At 46.2% G+C, this 23,935-nt stretch overlaps 10 protein-coding genes across 10 annotated transcripts; 6 read left to right on the top strand and 4 right to left on the bottom strand. All coding sequences in view use genetic code 12, as the record gives it.

Moving 5' to 3' along the window:
* Positions 1-471: 471 nt before the first annotated feature.
* Positions 472-831, bottom strand: RPS26A (40S ribosomal protein eS26; the record flags this gene model as incomplete). Its single annotated transcript, XM_025481245.1, has 1 exon — positions 472-831. The coding sequence occupies one exon, from the start codon at positions 829-831 to the stop codon at positions 472-474; it is 360 nt and encodes a 119-aa protein (XP_025335545.1).
* Positions 832-2,091: 1,260 nt separating this feature from the next.
* Positions 2,092-2,628, top strand: COX4 (cytochrome c oxidase subunit IV; the record flags this gene model as incomplete). Its single annotated transcript, XM_025481244.1, has 1 exon — positions 2,092-2,628. The coding sequence occupies one exon, from the start codon at positions 2,092-2,094 to the stop codon at positions 2,626-2,628; it is 537 nt and encodes a 178-aa protein (XP_025335544.1).
* Positions 2,629-3,775: 1,147 nt separating this feature from the next.
* Positions 3,776-4,873, top strand: CXQ87_002748 (uncharacterized protein; the record flags this gene model as incomplete). Its single annotated transcript, XM_025481243.1, has 1 exon — positions 3,776-4,873. The coding sequence occupies one exon, from the start codon at positions 3,776-3,778 to the stop codon at positions 4,871-4,873; it is 1,098 nt and encodes a 365-aa protein (XP_025335543.1).
* Positions 4,874-5,542: 669 nt separating this feature from the next.
* Positions 5,543-9,268, top strand: SLA1 (cytoskeletal protein-binding protein; the record flags this gene model as incomplete). Its single annotated transcript, XM_025481242.1, has 1 exon — positions 5,543-9,268. One exon carries the CDS (start codon positions 5,543-5,545, stop codon positions 9,266-9,268), a length of 3,726 nt encoding a protein of 1,241 aa, XP_025335542.1.
* Positions 9,269-9,445: 177 nt separating this feature from the next.
* Positions 9,446-10,969, top strand: CXQ87_002746 (mRNA (N6-adenosine)-methyltransferase; the record flags this gene model as incomplete). Its single annotated transcript, XM_025481241.1, has 1 exon — positions 9,446-10,969. The coding sequence occupies one exon, from the start codon at positions 9,446-9,448 to the stop codon at positions 10,967-10,969; it is 1,524 nt and encodes a 507-aa protein (XP_025335541.1).
* Positions 10,970-11,023: 54 nt separating this feature from the next.
* On the bottom strand, positions 11,024-11,605 carry CXQ87_002745 (uncharacterized protein; the record flags this gene model as incomplete). Its single annotated transcript, XM_025481240.1, has 1 exon — positions 11,024-11,605. The coding sequence occupies one exon, from the start codon at positions 11,603-11,605 to the stop codon at positions 11,024-11,026; it is 582 nt and encodes a 193-aa protein (XP_025335540.1).
* Positions 11,606-11,781: 176 nt separating this feature from the next.
* On the bottom strand, positions 11,782-16,468 carry STT3 (dolichyl-diphosphooligosaccharide--protein glycosyltransferase subunit; the record flags this gene model as incomplete). Its single annotated transcript, XM_025481239.1, has 3 exons — positions 11,782-11,948; positions 11,993-13,865; positions 14,237-16,468. 3 exons carry the CDS (start codon positions 16,466-16,468, stop codon positions 11,782-11,784), a joined length of 4,272 nt encoding a protein of 1,423 aa, XP_025335539.1.
* A 940-nt stretch (positions 16,469-17,408) lies between these two features.
* Positions 17,409-17,882, top strand: CXQ87_002743 (succinate dehydrogenase cytochrome b subunit SDH3; the record flags this gene model as incomplete). The annotated part of the gene is made up of 1 exon (XM_025481238.1): positions 17,409-17,882. The coding sequence occupies one exon, from the start codon at positions 17,409-17,411 to the stop codon at positions 17,880-17,882; it is 474 nt and encodes a 157-aa protein (XP_025335538.1).
* A 1,262-nt stretch (positions 17,883-19,144) lies between these two features.
* On the top strand, positions 19,145-20,667 carry CXQ87_002742 (uncharacterized protein; the record flags this gene model as incomplete). The annotated part of the gene is made up of 2 exons (XM_025481237.1): positions 19,145-19,319; positions 19,820-20,667. The coding sequence occupies 2 exons, from the start codon at positions 19,145-19,147 to the stop codon at positions 20,665-20,667; spliced, it is 1,023 nt and encodes a 340-aa protein (XP_025335537.1).
* Positions 20,668-21,099: 432 nt separating this feature from the next.
* Positions 21,100-23,843, bottom strand: CXQ87_002741 (COX assembly mitochondrial protein; the record flags this gene model as incomplete). Its single annotated transcript, XM_025481236.1, has 2 exons — positions 21,100-21,802; positions 23,677-23,843. The coding sequence occupies 2 exons, from the start codon at positions 23,841-23,843 to the stop codon at positions 21,100-21,102; spliced, it is 870 nt and encodes a 289-aa protein (XP_025335536.1).
* Between the last annotated feature and the right edge of the window lie 92 nt (positions 23,844-23,935).

The raw sequence follows: 23,935 nt of genomic DNA, 5'->3' as shown, positions 1-23,935 counted from the left end.
TGAAGAATTAACCGACTTTCTGCTATCTCAATTTGTTAAGATGATCTTCAGGCGCAATTGGGTTATGGTTTTCAATAGCCTTTTTTGCTTTGTTGAACAAGTGTTGTCTAGACCGTTGATCAGGATAGCACCTCGTGCTGATTAGCGATGAGAAAGGTAGTTCTTTGGTGCTAAAAGAAATTCATTTTCTGTGCTGACTTAAAAGAAGGTTCTATTGATGGCGAACGATAGAGTAGTATTTGAAAACGATAATTCCTTTTGCGTTGTGTATTCGGTGACACTTCAGATACCTGTCAAAGCCCTATGCCGATCTCCACGCTACAAGCGTGTTTGCAACGACGAGGAAAATCGTCGGCTCAAGTCATCCAATAATTCGTTTTCAATGAAGGTGTCGCTTCGTTCTCTAGCACCCTTTCGTCTACAACTGGGTTCGATAGATATTTTATGTATGATTACTGCTATTCATGATGTTTAGGCGGCCTTCTTGGCAGCGTCGGCAGGAGAGACCTTTCTGTCGGCGGAGAATCTCTTTCTCTGAGGAGGAGTTCTGATTCTTCTGTCGGATCTAGATCTGACTCTGACGATTCTGGCGTGAATGGCACAAGAGACACAGTAGTGCAACTTGTTGTACAACTTTGGCAAGGCGTACTCCTGGTAGACGGAGGCCTCAGACAAGTCTCTCACGGCAGCAGCCTCGACCATGTTTCTGATGGTGACTCTCTTGATGGCCTTGTCCTTTGGCACACATCTAGCACAGTTCAAACATCTGACTGGCTTAACGTGACCTCTGCCCTTCTTGTTTCTACCGTTGGAAGCTCTCTTCTTTGGCATCTTTCTGTTAGTAAATTTGTCGAGACGATGGATGGGAGGAAACGATGGCTTTATATCATTTTCGGGGTTCGGTGTTCGGTCTTCAGGACGCATGTGGCCCACGTATCGCTTGCACGGTCATTCATTTATTGTTCGTTTGTGATATCCATTCTAAATTCCTTGATTTATGGTCGATCGAAACATACCTTGTGTTTGGTAAGGAAGATAGGAATAATAGAATTGGAAAATTTTTAGAGACTGTGAGCGAGCAACGGAGTGCAGGCCTGGTTCCAGGGGTACGGGGTTTTGAAGCGCGAAGGAACAGTATGTGTCACGTGTGTAGGGCTTCAGCCCTCGTGACTATACTGTACCGCAGATATATAACTTTAGAGTGGGGATTATGCTCCTTCCAGACAAACAAGTACTGCTGTTGAAATGTAGCTTGGTATCATAGCATGAACTGTCCGGCAAAAGTCGGTTTAGCATGAGTTCTTACTTCTATAGACAAAAGGTTAGAGAAATTTATTTCTCGCAACAGACCCAATTATGGGTGATATAGAGTTCTTAAAGTGTGATAACTTGTACCTTCAATTGGAAAGCTGAGGCTCTGTTTCAAACTTCAGTAGTTGGGCTGACCTCTTGGAGTGTCCTCATTGGTACTAAGGTGCGATATGCAGCCGTTTCAGTATCTCATACTGGTAAACCATCTTAGCATTCTCTGACATCAAAACCCTACTGACATTAGCTTCCTTGATTATAAAGTAAAACCTATTTGCTCAAACCTTGAAAAATTCTTTTGAAATTTCTTTTCGTATCGGGCTTATCTCGATCATCTTTCGCAGCCAATCGGAGACGCTAGGGATGAAATGCTTCCGGGCACTTCCAAGTACAGCTTTTTATGTCAAGCTTCCAAGAATCCCTCCAAATTCAGAATTACATAATTCGTAGAAGCAGAGAGCCAACCATTTTGAAGTAATTGAATCATTCCACTCTTCCACGTGCTCCTATCGCACGTGACCAAGAGCCAATGAAGCGTCTTCCTTTCTATGCCTCGCCAGTTAGCTGATTTTTTCGAAAACATCACCACCTCACTTGGGTTTAAACGCTAGAGAAACCCTTCTCCTTACTACTATATCCACAGCAAAATGTATGTTTCACCACACCACATCGCCAAGTTTGCCTGAATTTTGCCGAATTCCAACGCCATGCCCGCCGGCCGTTATCTTATCTGAGACAATGAGCAAAATACTTCACTCAATTGATACGAGAGCAAATACACCCATGAACATCTTACTAACTCACAGGCTTTCCCGCACGTTTGTCCGCTCACTTGCCCAGCCCACTAGAATGGCTACCCAGCCAATCAGAATGGCCAGAGGCATCTCTACATCTAGAATACTCCTCCAGACCAAGGTCCAGGAAAACAAGACCCAGGAAAAGCACATCACTGCTGAGACCATCCACGATGTTACCGGCCCAGACTCCTCTTTGATTGGTCCAGGTGCCCAGCCAGGTACCATCCCAACCGACATGGACCAGGCCACTGGTTTGGAGAGATACGAAATCTTGGGTAAGCGTGAAGGTATTGATGTCTTCGACATGGAGAAGCCTATCAAGGAAGGTAGCGGTACTTTGGCTGACCCCTTCTTGGTTCCAACTTACATTGGCTACCGTTACGTTGGCTGCAGAGGTAAGGGTGGCGAGGACCACAAGGCTTACTGGATGAAGGTTGAAGAGGACGAGCCTGCCAGATGCTGGCACTGTGGTACGGTTTACGCTGCCAAGTACTTGGGTGAACCCGGCCACTCGCACCACTAAACCTTGATACAGACTGCTAGACAGACGACATGGCATATATATTCAGGCACTGCCATCGGTAATTAGGCATATCCGGCCCTCATTCGCCGGCATAAACGAAAAAGACGATACCTTGTGTAGATCCTGCTCGTTGCTTTTGTAGCAATTGAGATCGATATAGAGAAGATCTAGTTACTTATCGTCTAGATGCGGTCAGCATGAAGGGAAATGAATCTACCTGTGCTTGTGAGAGGATGGTTTGTATGGAAAGTTGGATGGTAGGATTCCGAGTTCAGAGTAGTTGCTGCAATCCGGAAACGTGTATCGCTTGTTCAAGTATTCATGGAAGCTTCCACAGCTCCTTCTATACATCAAAGCGTTCTTGAGTACACTATTTCTGTGTCAGTACTTTCAGCTCATGATCGTAATAAAATCAGCTTTGGACGGCAAATTCAAGACAATTGTTTTTGTCCGACATAGATTCGAGTATGACTTGAATTTTGACCTTCAGATTGGCACTCCCAGTGATCTATAAGGCATTGCAACATTACCTCCAATATTTGCCAGAATCCCTTTTACTGTCAAAACAGACCCAGCTAAACAAGATGACGACCTAAAAAAGTCTGAGATCTTTCGAAACCTTTGCTGCAAAATGTCTAAATGTCCTTTCCACCTCCACAGTATCTCGGATGAAATCACGCCTTGCTCGCATGTACTTTCCTCTAGGACATTGACTTAATCGCATTGCGTCCACGAAAACTGTCTTCCCCTTGACATCATAATAATTTTTTAACTCGGAATCTATTCTAAAGTTTATTCTGGAGCTCCCCGAGTAGCCCAAAGAACCCGGAATTTTTCACTGTCGATCCTCTCCACTTCGACTTCTAGAGCACCATGGTGGTCTTGGGGTGCGGCAATTTGAGCTACTATGCGGCTCTCATATTGACATTTCCAACGTCAACGACAAAACGACAAATAAAACTTAACATTCACAAAATCCTCATTTTCGAAATCGTGTTCGCCGGTGTCGTTGAGTGTAAATCCTGAGGTATCAGGTGCATGGCATCTAAAAGGTTAGATGGTGGGGGAGTGCCGCATCGCTCTGTACTGCTTGTTATAAGTAGGTGGATTCCGTGCTACATGAAAAGTTTCACCACAGTTTACCACAATGACAAAACCAAAGGTTTTATTCATCGGCGACTTGAACAAAGACTTGCCTGAATATGCCCAGTTCATCAAAAAGGTTGAGCCGGTTTTCTACGACTTGCCTGGCTCCAAAGAGCAGGTGATCCAGGACTTCAGAACCAAGTTCAATGACATCCAAGCAATCTACGGCGCCTGGTTGGGGTTTGTGCTCCTTGGAGGATTCACCGGAGAGATTCTCGAGGCAGCTCCAAAGTCCTTGCGTGTTGTTTCCATCTGTTCTGTGGGATTCGAGCCCTACAATGGCTCCAGGATGGCTGAGAAGGGCATCATCTTAACCAACGTTCCTTCTGACGGTGCCTCCAAGCCTGTGGCTGAACTCGTCTTGTACAACGCCTTGTGTGCCTTCAGAAACTTCCCTGCTTTCACCACTTCCTTCACTGCAGACATCAACCACACCGTGCAGATGAGAAAGCTTCTTGATTCCAACAAATTCGACTCTGAAAAGGGAAGATGCCACCTTGATGCCGCCCACGGCTACTCCTTTGGCCACTACGCAGGCGGAAGACCATGCTTGAGTCCTAATGGCCATAACGTCGTCATTGTGGGTTTTGGAAACATTGGCCAGACAATTGCAAGTTACTTGCTGAACGTGGGAATGAACATTCACTACGTCAAACGCTCCCCATTGTCCAAAGAGCACGAAGCCAGTTTGGGTTTCCCTGTTCACTACCACAAGACTCTCGTGGACGCCAGAGAAGTCGCCGACCTTGTGGTCATTGCCTGTCCTGGTACTCCTGAAACATACCACATGGTAAACTCTGAGGTTATTGATGCTATGGCCAAGCCTTTCAGAATCATCAACATTGGTAGAGGGCCTGTAATCGATGAACAGGCTTTAGTAGACGGCCTCAAGCTGGGCAAGGTCTTGTTCGCTGGACTTGACGTCTTTGAGGGCGAGCCACAGGTGCATCCCGACCTTTACAACCGCCATGATGTTGTCTTGACGCCTCACATCGGTGCCTCTACCAAGGAAAACTACGACTACACTGCTGTGATGGCGATGAAGAATATTGAAAACGTGTTGCTTGAAGGTGGGGAGGGCATCAGCAAGGTGAACTAGTTCAAAATGTTGACGTTTTGTTACTGTGGACGATCCAGTGGCTGATGATACAGATAAGTAATGGCTGCAAACGGCGCAGCGTTTAGATAGAAAGCCACACCAACAATAATACATTTTCACAAGTTGCAAGGTGAATTTCCCTCGTCGAGGGGATCCTCGAAATCAATTTTGATAGAATGTTGGTGAAAGTAATAATATTGTTCTCTGCGGTATCGCATGCTTTCGGACCGAGAAAAGGTGCTGGTAAAGCTCTATCTAACTCGCAGTGCATGATAGGTGGCCTCTTCTATTCCACCTAAGCAATTGCAAAAGCACAACAAAATCTAGGTAGTGAAATAGACTGGAATCTGAGTTGGATTAAAAGCACCAAAAACGCAACAACATCATGAAAAGTGCTTCATCATCTTTCCTCTTTGTCTAAGGTAGAACCCACAGCGAGTCTGGAAGGAATTGTGCCACAAACTCGGCCACACATTGTAACTAACATCACCAAAATTCGGATTTCAAAAAACTCATTCACAATCCTCTTTCTTCGGCAATCTAAAATTCACAAATTACTATCCAACCTGGAACGGCGCCAACCGGCGCAACTTTGTGTGCGCAACTCAACCATTTCTCAACCTCAACGTTGATCGTTACACCCGACCCAGAGATCAAGGTTAGAGCAAAATGGCCTCGCTCTACATCGGTGTATACAAAGCCTTGTATGACTACCCAGCGCAGGCCGAGGAAGAGCTCACTATCCAGCAAGATGATTTGCTATATTTGCTTGAAAAACTGGACATAGATGATTGGTGGAAAGCCAAGAAGAGAGTGCTCCCTGTGGGCGACGAAGAGGTGGAAGAACCCGTTGGTCTCGTTCCTGCCAATTACATAGAGGTTGCCCCTGTGGTGAAACAGTGCCGGGGTCTCTACGACTATGACAAGCAGACCGAGGAAGAACTCAGTTTCAAGGAGGGGGACATTTTCAACATTTACGATTTGAATGATCCCGACTGGCTTCTTGTTGGAGATGCTTCGAACACTAACTTTGGTTTTATTCCCTCCAACTACATAGAGCAGACAGGCAATGGTCTGGCCCAGCCCCAAGCTCAAGCCGTCTCTGCCCCTGCTGCTGATCCAACTCCAGCCAGGCAACAACTCCCAATATCGGCATTTGCTCCACCTCCCGTGCATAAGGATAGAACGCCAGTTCTGCTGGCGGAGCCAGAAGAGGTTAAACAGCCAGAGAGACCAGTGGAACAGAGGCAACCCGTCGATAGAGCCCCAGCTAGAGGCAGAGAACCAGAGGAAGACGATGACGAAGACGATGACTTTGAAGATGCCCTTCCTCCGCCAATGCCTACACGTCCTAGTGGAGGAGCTAGCGAACCTAGAAGGGAGCGCCCACCCCTGGATCCCACGACTCCTTCTCGCAGAGAGTCTGCGGTCGACCAGCCTGAATCACCACCTAAAGAGCATAACTTTGACGGTGAGTACTTCCGCTGGTACATTGACGAAGTTGATGGCAGAAAGAAGCGTCCAGTCGTGGTGTCTGTGGGTAACGGCTTGATCATTCTCAAGCCCAACACGCTGAACCCCAAGAAATTGCGTCTTCGTTCGGCGCTGAGTCTTGACAACAATTGGAGAATAAGAGATTTAGAGCTGTTTTCTCACGAGAAGAAGCACGTCTTCTTGAAATTTCACAACCCGGATGCCGAGATCGAATTGCACGCAGGCAGTAAGGATGTTGCCGAGGCAATCATGGCCGTTTTGGGTGACTTGAAGGGTGCTGAGAACCAAAAGGGATTGCGTGAAGTTGCCAGAGCGGCACTGACAAAAACTTCCTCGTCCAACAAGAAGGTCGGTGTGCTCATGTATGATTTTGAATCGCAGGGCAGCGACGAATTGGCGTGTAGAGAAGGTGATGAGGTGCACATTTTGGATGACACCAAGTCAAGAGAATGGTGGATGTGTGAACGTGTTTCAAATGGCAGAAGAGGTGTTGTTCCTTCGAGCTATATTGAGATCCTAAGCACCACAAACTTGGACAAATTGACTGATGGCCCCACTAGACGCAAGTCCCAAAAGTCCTCCAGCAAGGGCCGCGTTGTCGACAAGAAACTGAGGTATCACAGCCGTGACGAGAGAGATCGGATCAGAGAGAGCGATAGAGCACGCAGAGATAAGAGATCGAGCTCCGGAGGCGATGATAAAAACATGCCGAACTATCATCGCGTCAGAACCTGGATTGACAGCACCGGCTCGTTTAAGGTCGAAGCTGAGTTCTTGGGATGCATGGAAGGCAAAGTTCATTTGCATAAAACAAATGGTGTCAAGATCGCTGTTGCTGCCACCAAGTTATCTATTGAGGATTTGGAGTACGTCGAGAAAATCACTGGCACCTCGCTTCAGCATTACAAGGACGAGGTCGCCAAGCATATGGCAAAGAGAAACAAGGACAGAGGGACTCACTCCTCTGGTGTGTCTCCTGCAAAGACCTCCTCTGTTGCTGCAATCAACGACATTGCTCCTCCTCAGCCATCAAGACCTAAAGCAACTACTGGTGTCTCGCTGGGCGAGCCAGATTACGACTGGTTCGACTTCTTCCTCACTTGTGGGGTTGATATTGGTAACTGTCAGCGCTATTCGATCAACTTTGCCCGTGAGCAGATGGACGAGTCCATTCTCGAGGACATTACGCCATCTTTGTTACGTTCTCTTGGCTTAAGAGAAGGTGATATCCTCAGGGTCATGAAACACTTGGACAATAAGTATGGAAGACAGAAGACAGGTGATGCTTCAGCCTCATCAGGCGGTCTTTTCACGGAAGCCACTGGTGCTTTGAAGAACAACAGCTCAACCGAGATTTCGAAGGTCGACGCTAGCGCTCTTCCAGCTCCATCGCCTCAGAAAGAGAAGGAGGATCCTATCAGCAATAAAGCTGGCAACAAGTTCGAAGATGACGCCTGGGCTGTCAAGCCAGCTGCTCGCTCAAACGAGGACTTCACCCAAACTCAGACTCCTTCCAAGCCTCAATATACTGGTTCCTTACAGGATCTTGTCGATATCAAGCCATTGGAGGCCAACAAGCCTCCTCAGACTCCTTCTAAGGATACTCCACTGAGCTTACCATCTGCTCCTGCTTTGACTCCGTCCAAGACTGCTGCTCTGTCAGCTCAACCTGCCCAACAAAACCAGACTGCTCAAACCCAACCTACTGACATGGTCCCTCTACAAAAGACTGGTGGACAGGCCCCTCTTGTTCTTGTACGTACAGGTGGACCCTTTGTTCCAATGCAAACCGGTGGCTACATGACTGCTCAGCCAACAGGATTTATGCCTATTACTGCCCAGCCAACTGGCTTCATGCCCATTCAACCCACCGGTTTAGGCCAACAACAAACATCTGGTATGCTTCCTCTTCAAACCGGTCAAATGCAGCAACTTCGCCCAGCACCACCACCACCACCACAACCAACTTCTTTTGGGCAGGTGCCATTGCAGCCTACAAGCTCATTTGTCCCCTTGCAGCCCGGTAATGTGACGATGCCTCAGACAACGTTTGGACAGCAGCCTACTGGTCAGGGCCAGCAGCCACAGACCTCTTTCGGCCAGCAGCCACAAACGACCTTTGGACAGCAGCCAACTGGAGGTTTCGGTCAACAACCACCAACGACATTCAGCCAGCAGCTTACTGGAGGATACAGTCAGCAGCCGCCCACTACATTTGGCCAACAGCAAACTGGCGGCTTTGGACAACAGCAAACCAACTTTGGTCAGCCTCAAACCTCATTTGGTCAGCAGCCACAGACGTCATTTAGCCAGCAGCCAACAGGAGGCCAATTAGGCAGTCAAATTACCGGTGGATTAAACAAGTTTGTGCCTCAATCCTCGTTTGGTAGACAAATCACAGGCGGCTTAATGCCCCAAACTTCATTCGGCAATCAGGCCACAGGCGGTATTCCCAACACCTCGTTTGGAGGTCAGGCGACTGGAGGCTTCCCCCAAACTTCCTTCAGCAACCAGCCCACGGGTGGGTTCCCTCAGACTTCTTTTGGCCAGCCTTCCGGAATGCCCCAAACACTGTTCGGTGCTCCTCAGCAGCAACAACAGCAGCAACAACCATTTGGTCAATTTGGCCAACCCCAGCAGCCAGGTATGGACCAGATGACCAACATGTTTCAAAACACATCTATTGGTGGTAACTTCCCACAACAACCACAACAGCAGCAACAGCCTATGACAACATTCGGTCAGAACTTTGGCCAGAATCAATTCGAAGGTTTTGGCGATCAACCATTGCAGTCGCAGCCTACGGGTCTCGGTTTCGGCAATGCTCCATTGCAGTCGCAGCAGACCGGCAGAAGAGCCAACTTGCAGGCCGCCACTGCTGATAATCCTTTTGGCTTCTGAGTCTAGAAATGTATAAATAAAAGTTTGAAATGAGTTTGAGGGTCCCCTTGTAGCTGGTAAATTAGCGCTTCCTCGAGAGCTTAAGCGAGGAGGTGCGTCCTGTTTCACCTGCGTAAGCGGCTGCAAAAAAGTGCCACCGAAATTATAAAAGTCGGCCAAATCCCTTTTTCCTTCACTATGTTCACCTATTACATTTTTGCAGAATTCTTCCTCCTTTATGGCGATGGACTCATCCAGCGTCCATGGATGGGTAATCTTGACAACATCTTCTTTGTCTTCGACTCGTTCTGCCGGAGGAAGAAAGAGAAGTTGGCTTGTTCAAGAGAAGACTTTCAAGCCCAACTTGAGAAATTCAATGGCCTTTCCAACAATGCTTTGGAATTCAGAAAGACTCATAAGCATCCGAGTCTTGAGCTCGTTTTTATCAATAAGTTGAAACTTGAGTTCTTCAAAAGACTAGTTGACGGGAAGGAGACACCAGCCTTTGTTCCTTTGACTTCGGAAAGATCAAATACAATCAATGAGAGATTGGCAAAGCTTTTTGGTCCAAGAGAGTTACAGAAAAGTCATCTGCTCATTGATGGTGATTCTTCGGAGATTTGGAAGCTAGTAGGAAAACCTACAGCTTGCCAGAATCTCGCTGTCGAACGCGCTAAACAGTTGACAGTTAGAAAGGCATTTTATGAAGCATGTGATGAAGCTGAACATAGTCAAACCCTTGCCAAGTTGTGCTTCAACACTCGTAGCTTTGGCCTGAGCGTGCTGGATTTGCCTTCTAACGCCAAACTTCGCAAGATCATCAATACAAATCGAACCCAGTTATCCAAAGCACTTTACAATTGTCAGAGACAAAAGGTTCATTATTTGCCTTTGATAACGGGCTCTACGGATATGACTCTAGGCAATTGTTCTTACTTAGATACATGTCATAAGCTCAAAAGCTGTCGCTACCTTCATTACTATACCTTGCAACCTCAACAACAGGAGAATGACACATTGCCTAGCGAACTTGCAGAGCTTGCAATTGACTATACAATTGGGGAGCCTGGAGTTGTTTTTCCCGAATTGCCTCCTCAGTGGATTAGATGTGATGTACGTCTGCTCCCATTCCCAATTTTGGGCAAATTCGCCGCTATCATCTCGGATCCCGCTTGGGATATCCACATGTCTCTTCCTTACGGAACATGCAAAGATGCTGAGCTCTTATCATTGCCCATGCATGAACTACAAGATGAGGGAATCCTCTTTTTGTGGGTCACTGGCAGATCAATCGAGATAGGTCGCAAGGCACTCGCTCAGTGGGGATACACCATCTCCGATGAAATGATCTGGGTCAAGCTCAACCAGCTTAGAAGAACCATTGTGACAGGCAGAACGGGCCATTGGTTGAACCATTCGAAGGAAAATCTCATTGTCGGGATAAAAGGCAATCCGCAATGGTTAAACAGAAAAATCGACCTCGACTACATCGTAAGCGGCACCAGGGAAACCTCTAGGAAGCCAGATGAGCTATACGACATAGTCGAGCGCCTTGTTGGTAAACATGCTCGAAAACTCGAGATCTTCGGCCGCGATCATAATATCAGGTCCGGATGGTTTAGTACGTGTATTGTGTCATTTTCATATATCATCATCATACTAACATACAGCAATTGGGAACCAGGTAACAGGTACCGCAATCCACGAGAGAGAAGTCTCTGAAAAATATGAAGAGTACTTGCGTACTGCTAAAGCAGAGAATGTGCTGTGAGCAACTCAAGTTGCCTTCTTCTCCTTTTCTTTTTTGTTCATCTCCATAACCAACTTACCAGCTTTGTTATCCATATTCTTCTTGATATCCAACTTGTAGCCTAAAGCAAAAGCAATCTCGAATACAACAAAGAAAGGGGCAAGCACAAGAGCTTGAAGCAAGTTGTCCATCAAAGCAGGGGCTCTCTTCTCATGCACAGCATGTCCATAAAACTGGGCCAACCAGCAGACAATGTGAATGCCCAACGCAATTTGAGTAAATTGTGACTGGCTGATTATAGACTCGGGGCCTAAGCTGAGGTAGAAAGACCTAATGAGGTAGGCAAAGGTTACCAAAACTCCGAAGCTAGGAATACCAAGCTGCCAGTCCAAGATGGCATAGTAAAGCCCATAAGTCCATGCCACTATCGATCCGGTGGAGATATATGGATGGTCCTTGCCGAGGATTGTCGTTCTTGTAGCCAAGGCAATCGCAGACAATAGAATCAATGGAATGCAACCCAAATGGATGGCAACGTTTTTGTGGTTGAAATGGTATTTCCGATAAAACACAAGCTGGCTTTCAAGATCTAAAGGTCCCCCTGGCATCTTTGGTATTGTTGTTTGATTAGAGGGATACGGGATTTTTAAATACTTTAGCGAGTGGGGTAATGCACAATGTCTAAGTGGAGGATATCTCCGGATGTGTGATGGCTTTACGCGAAAGCTCCGTAAGCATATACCGTTTGATTTCATTTTTTATTTTCAAATCTATATTCATTTTCTTAAACCCTCAAGTCCAAAGCGGGCTTCTTCACGGCCCTCACCCTCTTGTTTGCCCCGGAAGTTCCTCTCTCAAAGTCGGCAGCTGCCTTGGGCTCTCTACCAAGGTTGTCAAGATCCTTGACCTTGTAGATTCTCACAATCCAGTTTTGCGACGTGAAAGCTTCCTCTACGGTGTCAAGGGTGATGGGGTCCGAGGAATGACTTGGCCACGAGCTCTGTCTTGCGCCTCTCTGCCGCCGAACAATTCGGCGAATCTGTAGTAGGACATCTTGTACATCATGGAGTTTTTCATGGTTTCCGAGGCATCCTTGTCGACCTTGTACTCACCTCTGGTACTAAAGTAGTCTCTTTCGTGGATCTCATCGGGCCAAATACCCTCGGAAATTCTCACCATCCAGAGGAACTTATTCATATCATCACCGGAGTATCCCAACACACCACCGAAAATAACGAGCACATAATCGACATCGTGCTTTTTCAAAATGTCGTATGCGTTCTCTTCGTTGGTGGCCATTGCCTTACCCACAGTGGCGATATGAGTGTTGTTCCAGGTGTTATTGTCAACCAAGGTGGTTCTGTCGGCCATACCACCAATTTGGTATCCGTAATCCCACCAGGCCATGACCTTGGCATCCTCTGGAGTGTTCATTCTCAACCAGTAGTAGGCCTCTCTGTAGTCGTCGATGATGTTTTGAGTGCCATCAGGATTACGTGAGGCCAACACCACAGAAGGGGAGGAGTAGGCATGAGAAGTCACCCAGGTACAGTGCAACACGAAGAAGACAAGATAGTACACGAATGAAGCCAACACGACACCTTTGCTGAGAAGCTTGAAGATGGGGAACTGTTTGCCTTGCTTGGCAGGTCCCTTCTTCTTCTTCTCAGAGACTTCTTCGACGGCAGCCTCGGAACCAAAAATGTCGGAGACATCCATGTAAACATCGAACAACTTGGACAATGCAATGGCAGCGGCAACACAAACAACTGGGGTCAAAGTCAACATCAATCTAACCATAACACCAGCGAAATAGGAACCAAGGACACCATAAATAATGATGAAAAGGTGCTCGTCACGCATCTCTTGGAAGCAGAAGAATACACCTGCTGGGAACAACCAAATCAACATGTTAGTGTCGAAAAAGAATGCGGGCCATGCGGTGGGTTGATGCTCAGAGACAGACGCAATGATTGGAATGTGAATTTTGGCGTAATTGGTGTCCCACAAAGAGTAAAATCTACCAGTCCATGGCGCAATCCAGCCAGCCGCAGTCAAGGCGGTCAAACCAGCCACACCCAAAAGGGTGGTGAAAAAAAGAGACACGGTTAAAAACACCTTGAATTGAGCGGTGGGAACGTTTGAACGCACGTAGGCACCAAAAGCCACCAACTGCAACAAACCGAACACACCCAATGCAGCCATATGGTCGTTCGAGCGGATAGGCAAGAAACCAACAAAAGGAATCTGCATCGACGCGATAGTTCCCAAGGCATACCATGTGGTGTAGGCCGTGTACAAGCGGTGGTTATAACGACCCATCAAGATCAACACGAAAACGTGCAATGGAATCAAGTTGGTGATGAAGACGTAACCACCCCATGCCGACACCATGTAGAAATACGACAAGGCAGTCAAAGTACCATAGAAAATGGAGCCAACCTTCATGGCTTTGATCCACAAGTAGAATGTGGCCATGAGCAAGGTAATCGCAATAGCCTCGTTATCATATGAGCCTGCCACGGAACGAGAGATGTAACCTGGGGCGATACCCATGAAAATGGCGGCCAAAAGTCCCGCGTTGGAGTCTTTCATCTCCTTCGTGAAATAGTAAGTGAAGATGGCAGTGATACCCGAGAATGCTGGTGCAAGCATCACACAAATGTTACGGATATCCACGGGCAAGCCAAACCAATCTCTTAACGTGTGCCAAATCACACCGGAAGTAACCATCAATCCTGGGTACAAAGTGCCACCAGTGACTCTGCCCAAGGGATACCAAGTTCTGTCATCGAACCAATTCAAAAAGTCGTAGAACGAGTGAGAGACCAAGAACTTCGTGGCTCTGAAGTTAAACCAAGGGTCGAACTCATGAATAATGGATTCAAACCGAATAACTGAAAATAGACGCGAGGAGATAGCAGCTCCCGCAATTGAAATGAAAATAACAGTACGAAGAAGCAACCGCACCGTGTCAATTTTGACACCTAGCACCGTGGACGGTTTGGTCATACTGTGTCTTTATATGATTGAGGGGAAGGGTTGAATGAAGGTGGGTGTTGAACACTTGTTAATGCGACGATACGAAAATTGGTGAGGTTCCTCGAGCGCGTATGTGCAGGTTGGAGACGCCCTCTCGTGGGTTTGACAGGCTGCAAAACCTCGCAATCTGACTACTTATATTATTCCTATTTGTAGACACGACATTAAAACGATGACCAACTCCAATTGGCGGGGACGCTGCCTGCAACTTGCTCGGTGGATTGATCTTCGCGGGCATAGCCCTTCCCATTTTGTACTTGAGGAGAGATCTGGTTTCTTGGCCGCTGGTGTGGGTTCTTATACTTGAGCAATTCCTTACGTGGGCTCAAGGCAGGCTTGTTCGAAGGTCTGATCTCTGGTTCCTCCGAAGGTGCCGTTGTCACATCTATTGAGCTTCTTGGTCTGTGACATGTCACGCCAAACTCTTGCTTCATAAACTCGTTGTACTCTTCAATGCAATTGTCGCAAACCCTGGAGAGCGTTCCGCGGCCACCAGTAGTGAATTGAGCAAGGTGGTTGATATACAAATAGTGCAGCGTGTGCTCTTTGCAGAAGATACCACCACAGCGACGGCAATGATGCCTGCGCTCAAAGAAGTTGAAGTTCTTGCGACAAGTGGTTATGCCACACTCGGATACAGCTTCATCCTTGAGCCAGTGTTTTCTTGTAGGTGCAGCCTTCAAGATGTGTTCATACTGTTTCTTGTTGAGCGTGTAGGGCCCCGTAAATGGGAGGCTCGGCGAGGCAATGGTATTTTCCGCCAGGTCAACTGAACGTATGGAATTTGAGCTAGAGCCATGGTCTCGGTTTGGCAGCCCTACTCTGGAGAGCCCCTCAAAGTAAGACTCCCTGCCAGTATCAGTCAGATTGCTGGACAAAGGCCCTAAATCAGCATCCTTATCCAATGTTTTCCGCAATACCGCTGGAATATACATTGGGTTTCTAAATCCCTTGATTTGCTGGATTCTTTTATCGGCCAAGCTAGCATGTTTCGGTAAGGTATCCTCAGCTTGACTCGTCTTCCTGTTACGCACATTCATGTCCATGGGTGGAACGACCGGATTAAGTTCTGTTTCACTCTTCTGGCTTTGAAGCTGTCCGAGAGATTGGCTGTGAGAAAGCTGCTGACTTGGAGTATTCATCAGCGCTTGCGATTGAGATTGTTGAAGTTTGTGACTGTGAAGATTCAAGTTGGAGTGATTGATAGGGCCTTTAGTTTGCTGCGGTGCATTTTTGATGCCAGTAACTGGATCAGGCTCGATGAGCAGAGTTTGATCATAAAGCTTCTGTGCGGATTCGCTACCGTTGGCTTGATTTTGCATGCTAAGCATTTGCCGTTGCATATCAATGTGATAATCACGTTCGGAAGATAAAGGGGCATTCTTCGAACGTTCGTTTGGTTGGTTGGTCGGCTTTCCTTGTGACTGAGGAATCTTGGGCTCTGCAAGATGTTTGTTCTGCCGTGTGAGACTTGCAAACAGACTCAAGTCAACCTGTGCTGGAAGATATGGTTTAGTGCGATTTTCTGTTTGTCCCTTATTGTGTCCCTCTTCTTTTCTCTGCTCGAGCTTCGACTCTGGTTTAAGCAGACCGTTAAGCAGTTTTGTCGTGAGTTGCCTGGATTCAGGACCAGTCTCTTCGTCAGATCTTATAATTGGCGCTAGAGACAAGGAAAGCTTCTTCAAGGCATTTAGTGTGAGTTTCTGTTGTTGTAGTATTGTCTCTTCTCTGTATTCGTCATCATCGTCACGGTCATCCTTTATCACCGGTTGAGTACTCGACTGCGTCACATTGCTGTTGTGTCTCAGTCTATTCAGTTCGGTTTCAGATGGTGGGTCCTTGTGATCAAAGGGTAGTTGCTGCCCAATCACTATATTGTCCAATGCACGAAGATTACTGACTGACGAGAGCACAGGTGCTTGGATGAATGACTGGAAGTTCTTGTGGTTGCCCGTTCCCGTCAGGCTCATGTTGCCAAGGTTACTTGAATTTCTTTGTAACGCAGGAGGATTAGCCGGCTCTGTCTGTCTCAAGGACTTGAGCGATGCTGTGGATAAAACCAGTTGGAATGACTGGGTTCTTGGTTTCTTGAGATCTTTCTTCTTAAACTGTAGGTCGCTCGAACATTCCTTATTAGACTCCTCGTCACCTTCGGAAGGATCAACTGGGGTCGTAGATCCCGTGTTCGACTCGGCTGGACTTTGATTATCGTGTGAGCTCTGCTTGCTATCTTCCTGGGATCTCTGATTGTCATCTTCATTGTGGATGTCGTGTTCTTCATCCCTTTGCTCAAACTTCTTTGAAAGGGTCTTTCCGTAATTCTCGTAGGTTTCATTTGGATGTCTCGGAAGGGGCTTCGGCTCACTTCCGTCAGTATCATTTTGTGTTAGCGGAGGCTCCTCGGTGGTGGCCACTGTGCTGGTTCCCATTTCTTGGTCTAGTTCGTTGCCTTAGATTCGGACTTTATGGGGTTCTTTGGAGTGGAGCTTGAAAAAAATGGTGATAGTTCGAAGATAGCAGAAGCCCTCGCTAGAAATAGACTCGATGGCTTCTGGGTTCGGATTAGTTAAGTTACAAATGGGGTGCCGCGAGGATGCAAGGATGCGCTTTCCTGATACCGTTGATGCCTGTGTATAGTCTTTATCAATATCGCCGTTCTGGGAAGGTGAAGGCGTTTATTCCACCCAAGGGCCCAGAGACGAGTATTGTCTAGATTTGCTAAATGTTTCTTACTTCGGAATTGTTTGTCAACGGACTTTTCAACGGATGAGGCTATCGACACGTGACAAATGCCGAACACGGACCGAGAGGGATTACCCTAGAGAATCAGGGGTTCAAACCTTTGGATTGAACCAAGAAAGTAAGACCTCTGTGTGACAACTTTCATAAATATGGTGGATTGTTGCAAAGATATAGGCTTACACATGACTCTGTGCACGTGATTATTACCCCGGGCCAGCCTAATTCCTGGGTGTCCCATTGGCTCGCGGGTCCCGGGGGAAAAAAATGAGAAAAGCTATCCTAAGTTAAACACTACCTACTAACGACAATACCATACAAAATGCTTTGCCGTGTTGGTTTGAGACGTACGTTTTTGATTTAACGATAAAAGTGAGTGAATTCTCATGTTGAGATCAATCAAAAGACCCGAATCTGTCTACTGTTCCACGCTCCCTGAACCATCCTAAGGTTCCACCCGCCTTGCTAGATAAGCTCCCAACATCAAAAGGACCCCAGGCTTTTAATATGTTATGTGGTCAGCATCTCTGGCTATTCACTCATGTTTCCTCTTATCGTATCGTTTGAGTCTGCCGTTCAAAATACTAACATACAGCCCTTGCAAGAGCCTCGATCGCTAGATCGCCAGCCATGACTTCGGCTATGCTCAGAAGCGTCAGATTTAACACTACCGAGAGCGTGAAGATTAGTCACGATCAGGAGCAGGAACTTCTTGTCAACCAGAGAAAGAACCGTCCCGTTTCTCCTCACTTGCAGATTTACCAGCCCCAGCTCACATGGTACTTGTCCGGTTTGCACAGAATTACTGGTGTGGCCATGTCTGGTGCTTTCTACGCCTTGACTGTGACCTACGCTGCCTCTGCTCTCTTGGGCTTCCCATTTGAGGCCTCCACCCTTGTCTCTGCATTCGCCGGCTTGCCATTTGCCGTCAAGCTCGGCGCTAAGGCCGCCATGGCTTTCCCTTTCACCTTCCACTCCTTCAACGGTCTTAGACACTTGGTGTGGGATTTCGGTAAGGAGTTGACCCTCAAGGGTGTTTACAGAACTGGTTACGTTGTGATGGCCCTTACCGCTGTGTTTGGCACTTACTTGACCTTCTTCTGATGCATTTAGATGTTTAATTTATTATACGAAACTTGAAATCGCGACTCACTTTTGCAGCCATATACTTCTTTCCACAAACTGCTATCCGCTTCAAGAGATGACTGTCTCTCTTCTTCATGCTTTGTCGCCAGGTGGTAACGAGGCTCTGAGTAGTTCCAGGCCTCTGCTTTGGCTCAGATGTAAAGCTGCAATTACAACAGGTTACCACAACACCAATAGGTGGTTCTGGAGTCTTCCGTGGCAAGAGATGTGCCAATTCTCTTCAATGATGCTGTTAGGGCTAGCTTACGTGGTTTTCTTTCTTTCTGTCTTCGGAATCATTGCTTTTCCTTGGTGGGCAGCCACATATCTTGTGATGTTGTGTGGATTCTTGTGCGTTCTCAGCTTCTACTGAGTTCGAGTAAAGCGTGCTGTTTGAGGCGGCCACTGTCCATGCAAAAGAGACAGCTTTACTTATAATAAATGGGAATTGATGGTCACATCGAGAACGGCGTTCAGCCACCATTGTGGGGCTGAGACCTTGTAATCAGCATTAGTCTTCTCTATAGCATGAGTCACCTAACAGCAAAGTGACACAGCATGATATTTCCAGTGAAACTCAATCGACAGCTTTTCTGTTCTTGAAGTCATTTGCGGCATTGCCTTTCCAGTTTGCTATTGTTCTCATGACATCGACCATGCACTGATAAGGACTCAAGTCAATGGGCCATGAAATATTGATTATGACATGCCTCAACTTGAATATCTGTACAATTAAACTAGCAGTTCATGATCTAAATCAAAAATATGATAAGGAGATCCCGAATTTTTGAGGAGCCTCAATCGCTTACTAAGTCTACATCTGTGCGACTGGATTCTCATCTATGCCCACTTTGATGGAACCAGAGGAACTAGATCCCGGTCTTTTTCTGGAACTACCTTGGCTTGTGGTTCGAGAAATACTCTCCTATGTTCCTAGAGAATATATTTCAGACGCATTCTTGAAAGTGCCATGGCTACGAGAACGACTCATTGAAGAATATTATGGTGAACTTCACTTCATCCTCACGCCCTTGAAAAGGCCACATTCGTGTTATTATGACAGATCAGAGCTCATAGACATTACCAGCTATGGCGAAATATCATCTTTTTTGGATGAAAACCCTGACATCGTTCCACATACGGTTCGGGTTATGACATCAATGGATTTCATCTCGATGCGATCACTTTTAACTGATTACCGAGACCGCTTTGAAAGGATACCGAATCTACACCTCGAGATAATGGGTCATCATTTTACAGAGGACTGCTTCGAGTTTATCCAGTCCTTTGGCAACTTGAAGAAGCTTCAGCTCACGGGACCTGTTTTAGACGATGTCAGCGATATGAGTACAACTTTTGCTCATTTGAACTCCCTAGAGACACTCGTTATTCTAGGGCATAAGATTCGAGACTGGAGTGGTGTAGTTCTTCCCAGAAGCCTCAAACATCTAGATATTTCGTGGATGAATAGGTGCAATGTGACAACAATCGACATACCACCCAATGTTGAGGAAATATATTGGAATGATGCGGGACTCACCTCTTCAAGATTATCGGCTGTTCAATTTCCCTCATGTATATCGACACTTGTGATCACGGAGGGCAAGATTGAGTGTTTGAAACTCTCTCAATTGCCTAGATCTTTGAAGTGTTTGGAGATCTCAAGATCACAATTGAGAGATTTCTCGTGTGATGAGGTATCCGATCAGTGGCCACTATCCCTAGAGACATTGATCTTGAGTAGAAATCGTATTCATAACGGTTCTCTCGACCAACTTAGCGAAACAAGACTCCCCCTGGTTTACAAATTTTGAAGCTTGACGGCAATCTCATTAGCCATGTATATCACCTAAGGAATTTACCGGATTCTTTGAAGCTCTTAGACATTTCGAAGAATCCTCTCCAAAATTTGGAAGATCCTACCAACTATGACGGGTACTTATACTACCGTTTCCCACGAGACTTGGAGATCCTCAATTTGTCGGAATGCATCCATGCGGGTCCAGCTCGCTATGACACCTCTTTGGTGTTACCATCTGAGCGTATTAGATTACCATCTACACTTCAAGAGCTTGATTTGAGTGGCAATCTCAACTACAGGTTTGAAGCGTTCTTGCTCCCTGGGTCTCTCAGAAGACTCTCTATGATATGCTCTGGCATTAGGAGTTTGTCAAAATATGACTTCACATCTGAGGATGGTCTTCCAAATACAGAGGTACCTGTGGCGTGGGCAGATCTCAAAAACCTTGTTTCACTTGACGTCTCAGCTAATGTTATCAGCACACTCGATGGGTGGACTCCTCCACCGAATCTTGTTCTGCTTGACCTAGCATCGAACAGATTGAAAGAGGTTACCTCAAATTCCTCCCTCTTCAATAAGAAGATCAATCTACGGTTCCAGCACCTTCAACGTCTCAACCTATCTAACAATGAGATTGAGTCAATCGATGAGCTGGCTTATTTCCCACCTAATGTGGTATTCGTGAACCTTGAGAAGAACAACCTTACTCAGTTTATTTTCACTGATGGGATGTTGAACAGCAAAATGCTTTGTTCTCTCAACTTGGCGGGAAACGGAATAGAGCACATTGGAGCTAAAACAGCAAAGAAAGCCAATTTAAGGGAATTCGACTTATCACTCGCAGGCCGAGATAGACCAGCTCGACTGATTCATCCGGATAGTCTCTATGAAGTGTTGGACCATTTGGGTTTGACAACCACACGTAGAAAACGAAACACCCGATCCATGCATCAGTTTTTATAGACAAAATATAGAGTTACAGGCTGGCATTTGAATGGCGTATGCGTCCGGACCCGGTGAGAGCAGTCAAGATCAAGCGTGGGACGTGAACCTCTTCAACCTATAACTCCCGAAACTGTTTAAGATGCTTTTTTTTTAATGTCTACTTTTGTTTTCCGAAAACAGTTTTCATTGTTTTTTTTATATGTGATATCATTATTTCCAGTTTCGCAGAATTATCACTCGCGTAGTGAATTCACGTAAACTTGGTCCAGTTCTTAAAATAGCTATGATGCAAGATTTTTACAGAAGTTAAGCCTGCCGAAAAAACGATGTCTGTTGTTTTTGGTTTATGAATTCTTTCTCCAGAACATTAGCTTTGCAAGCCATCTACGTTCTATCTACTAATCAACTAACCCATCGTGATATATTCATTACTATGTCATTTGAATTCATTTAAAAAGTGTCCGCATCGAAACAAACACATGGTGTTTCATTCGTGCAAAACCCACACCCAATCTTTTTAGACTTTTTGCCCTGTGTTGACTTTGTGTCACCATCATGTAGAAGGTTCATGAGTTCGACTGTCAGATCTGGCCCAGCATCATCGACACGGCTACGCTCACCCCCTATTCCATCATTGTTGCTCACGATATCAACCACTAAATTGTCTTCAGAATCAAGGGTGTTCATCCGCAATGGTCTCAAGAGACTAGGCGTAAAGCCATCAGACACCTCAGGAGTACTCGAACTAGTTCCTTCAGAATTCTGAGCACGGCGATCAAGATAGCTGCGGACCTGCCGCAGAACTGGACCAGCCTGCTCATTGGATGGTTTTCCAACGCCCACACCATTGACTCTCTTGGTTACTGAATGTATCACGTTCAGTTGAGTAGTCAAGTAGGCAAGGTATTTGTCGAGATCATGAATGTTATTTATGTGGTCAAACAGCTCGAAAGAATGCGTGTTCAGTGATTTCTTAGCCCTCACGTTGCTGTCGCTGGTATCGTTGAGCACATCAAAGGTAATGACACCGTTCTGCACGAATCGAAGCTGCTTGATCTGGTTGGTAAGCACATCAATATAGTTCTTGATGAGCTCTTGCTCCTTAATTCTGGCCAAGTAACTCTTTTGTAGATCATTAACTTGCACATTGGAGCTCAAGCCGGGTGATGTTGCGGCAGTTTGACATTGAGGTGAGCTTGAAGCTGTAACTGAACTTGACGTTGTGGAGCTGGCGTGACAGCTATAGGTGTAACAGAGCTTTTTCGTGACACACTAATAGCTTGTGGAGATCCTCCAGATACACCTGTCACCGTTGCTGAGGATGCTGATCCTAGTCTTCTCTTCGCGAGCAGTGGTGAACCATCGTCAACTTTTTCAGAGGGAGTAGGCGCAACAGCCGCAAATTCCTCACGTTTAACCTTACATTTCTTCTTTGGTGCGGTCTTTTCTGGACCTGGCGAACCACCAGCAGTAGGTTTCCGTCCCGGCCGAGGTCTAGGGGAAGCACCCACTTTCTCGACGTATTTATGAGACTCTCGTTATTGAGAATCGAAGAAGACTTTGCCGTTTGGTTATATGTGGGGTTAAACGTGGATTTGGGAGTGGAAGCAGGTTTCGGCTTAATGGCTATTGCAGGTTGGATTTTGGCATATTTGGTTGAGGCCTGGGGTTGGGGAGTTGCTGCTGGTGTTCCGCTATAGCTCGGACTTTGAGGACTCAGCAGATTTTCACTTTTTATACTGGTTTGGACGGCCATACTCGTGGAGGCCGAAGGCTGGTACTTGTTTGCATCGGCGTATCGGGCATTTTAAACGTGTGATTTTTAGCGAAGCCAAACTGAGTTTTCTTCTAGGCGGAGAGTTTCTTTTGTTATAGTTGAATCAATTAATAAGTTTTGGTTTAGGGAGTCTTTAGATGAAGGCAACTCGATGGAAAATCCGGGAGATGATTTTCAAGTTGTTCAGATCCACAAAAAATGAACTTGTCAAGACAAAGAGCCTGACAGTATATCTCAGTCTTCACCACTTTCTTGAAGACTTTTTGAAGTATTTGAAGGTGGTTGTCAAAAGCAAAGATTTTTGGATTCTAGGTTTCGGAAAGAGACCGGGTCTTCTAGGGAGGAGCCGGGACATCCACATGTGCGGTCACGTGAAGATGATCACGCCAGGATTCATTGCAATTACTCGCGTACCAGATTAATGCAGGACACTAAAACAAAACATACCAAGTCAGTTGAAGCCGCTAGAAGGAACTTTGAATTCAAGAGTATAGCAAAACTTGAAGGTCAGCACAGAGGATCATGTCCAAGGAAGAACAAATGGCTACGCTCAATGAGCAGGCCGCATTACTCCACTCCAATCTCACTGAGTTCGACAAGCTCTTGAAAGAGACAGCCAGACAGTACGAATCGATTCAAAGCTTGGGCATCATGCATGGGGCATTCTTCATGGCTAGCCATACTGTCTTTGGTAGTCATTACTATGACGCGAAAGAGAAACCTCAGTAAGGCAAATGATGGAACTCCGATAGCACAGTACAGGGGTGAACAGTTGAAGGAGGTCATGCTTTCAGAAGACTGTTTTTGGACAAAGCAGCGTTTTCATCTTGCGTAAATTGATAATATTACAGCTTGCACAGGTGGCAAGTGGGCCTGTCGTATCGGTTTTTCACTTTTCCTTCTTCAATTCAACAATTGATGACAAGTTTTTAATTCAGTGGATGACCTATTCGAAAAGCTTCAAAAGCTGGAGTTATCGGAATCGAGTATCCCGTGGTACAATAAGATTCCAAGACCCTGAAGCTCCGAGTGAAAAGAGAAAGGATAGCACTTACATGTCAACCATTTATCGTTCGTTTCCATCTATTTACATGCTGAATCACTTTTGGGCTTCTTGATCCCGAAGTTCTTTGGCTTCCTGCAAGCGTTGCCTATATATTTTTTGCTTTTGCTTCTTTTCAGCTATGAGTATGTCTCTTTCCTGATCGAGATATTCCATCTTCTGATAGCTCGCAACACAGTCCAAGGACCGTTTATTGGCTGCCTCACAGTTTTTCATGGCGTCCACGGGGTTCTCAAAACTGTTTGAACACTCCACGTATGCCCTGATCAAGTCATCACACCTCGCAAAAGCCTTCTTTCTCCATCTCTCGAAAATAACCTGCTCCTCCTTGGGAGTTATGATCCACGCAGGCATGTTTGGGTTAGTGGGGAGGTCAACCCCATCATATGGCTTTTTACTCATGAAGACGAATGTTTCCCGAGCACTGTCGGAAGACTTCTGATGTG

Source organism: Candidozyma duobushaemuli (assembly GCF_002926085.2).
Source record: "Candidozyma duobushaemuli strain B09383 chromosome Unknown B_B09383, whole genome shotgun sequence".
NCBI lineage: Eukaryota > Fungi > Ascomycota > Pichiomycetes > Serinales > Metschnikowiaceae > Candidozyma > Candidozyma duobushaemuli.
The sequence above is the reverse complement of the archived record's forward strand: the minus strand, read 5'-3'. Positions and strand labels throughout refer to the sequence as shown.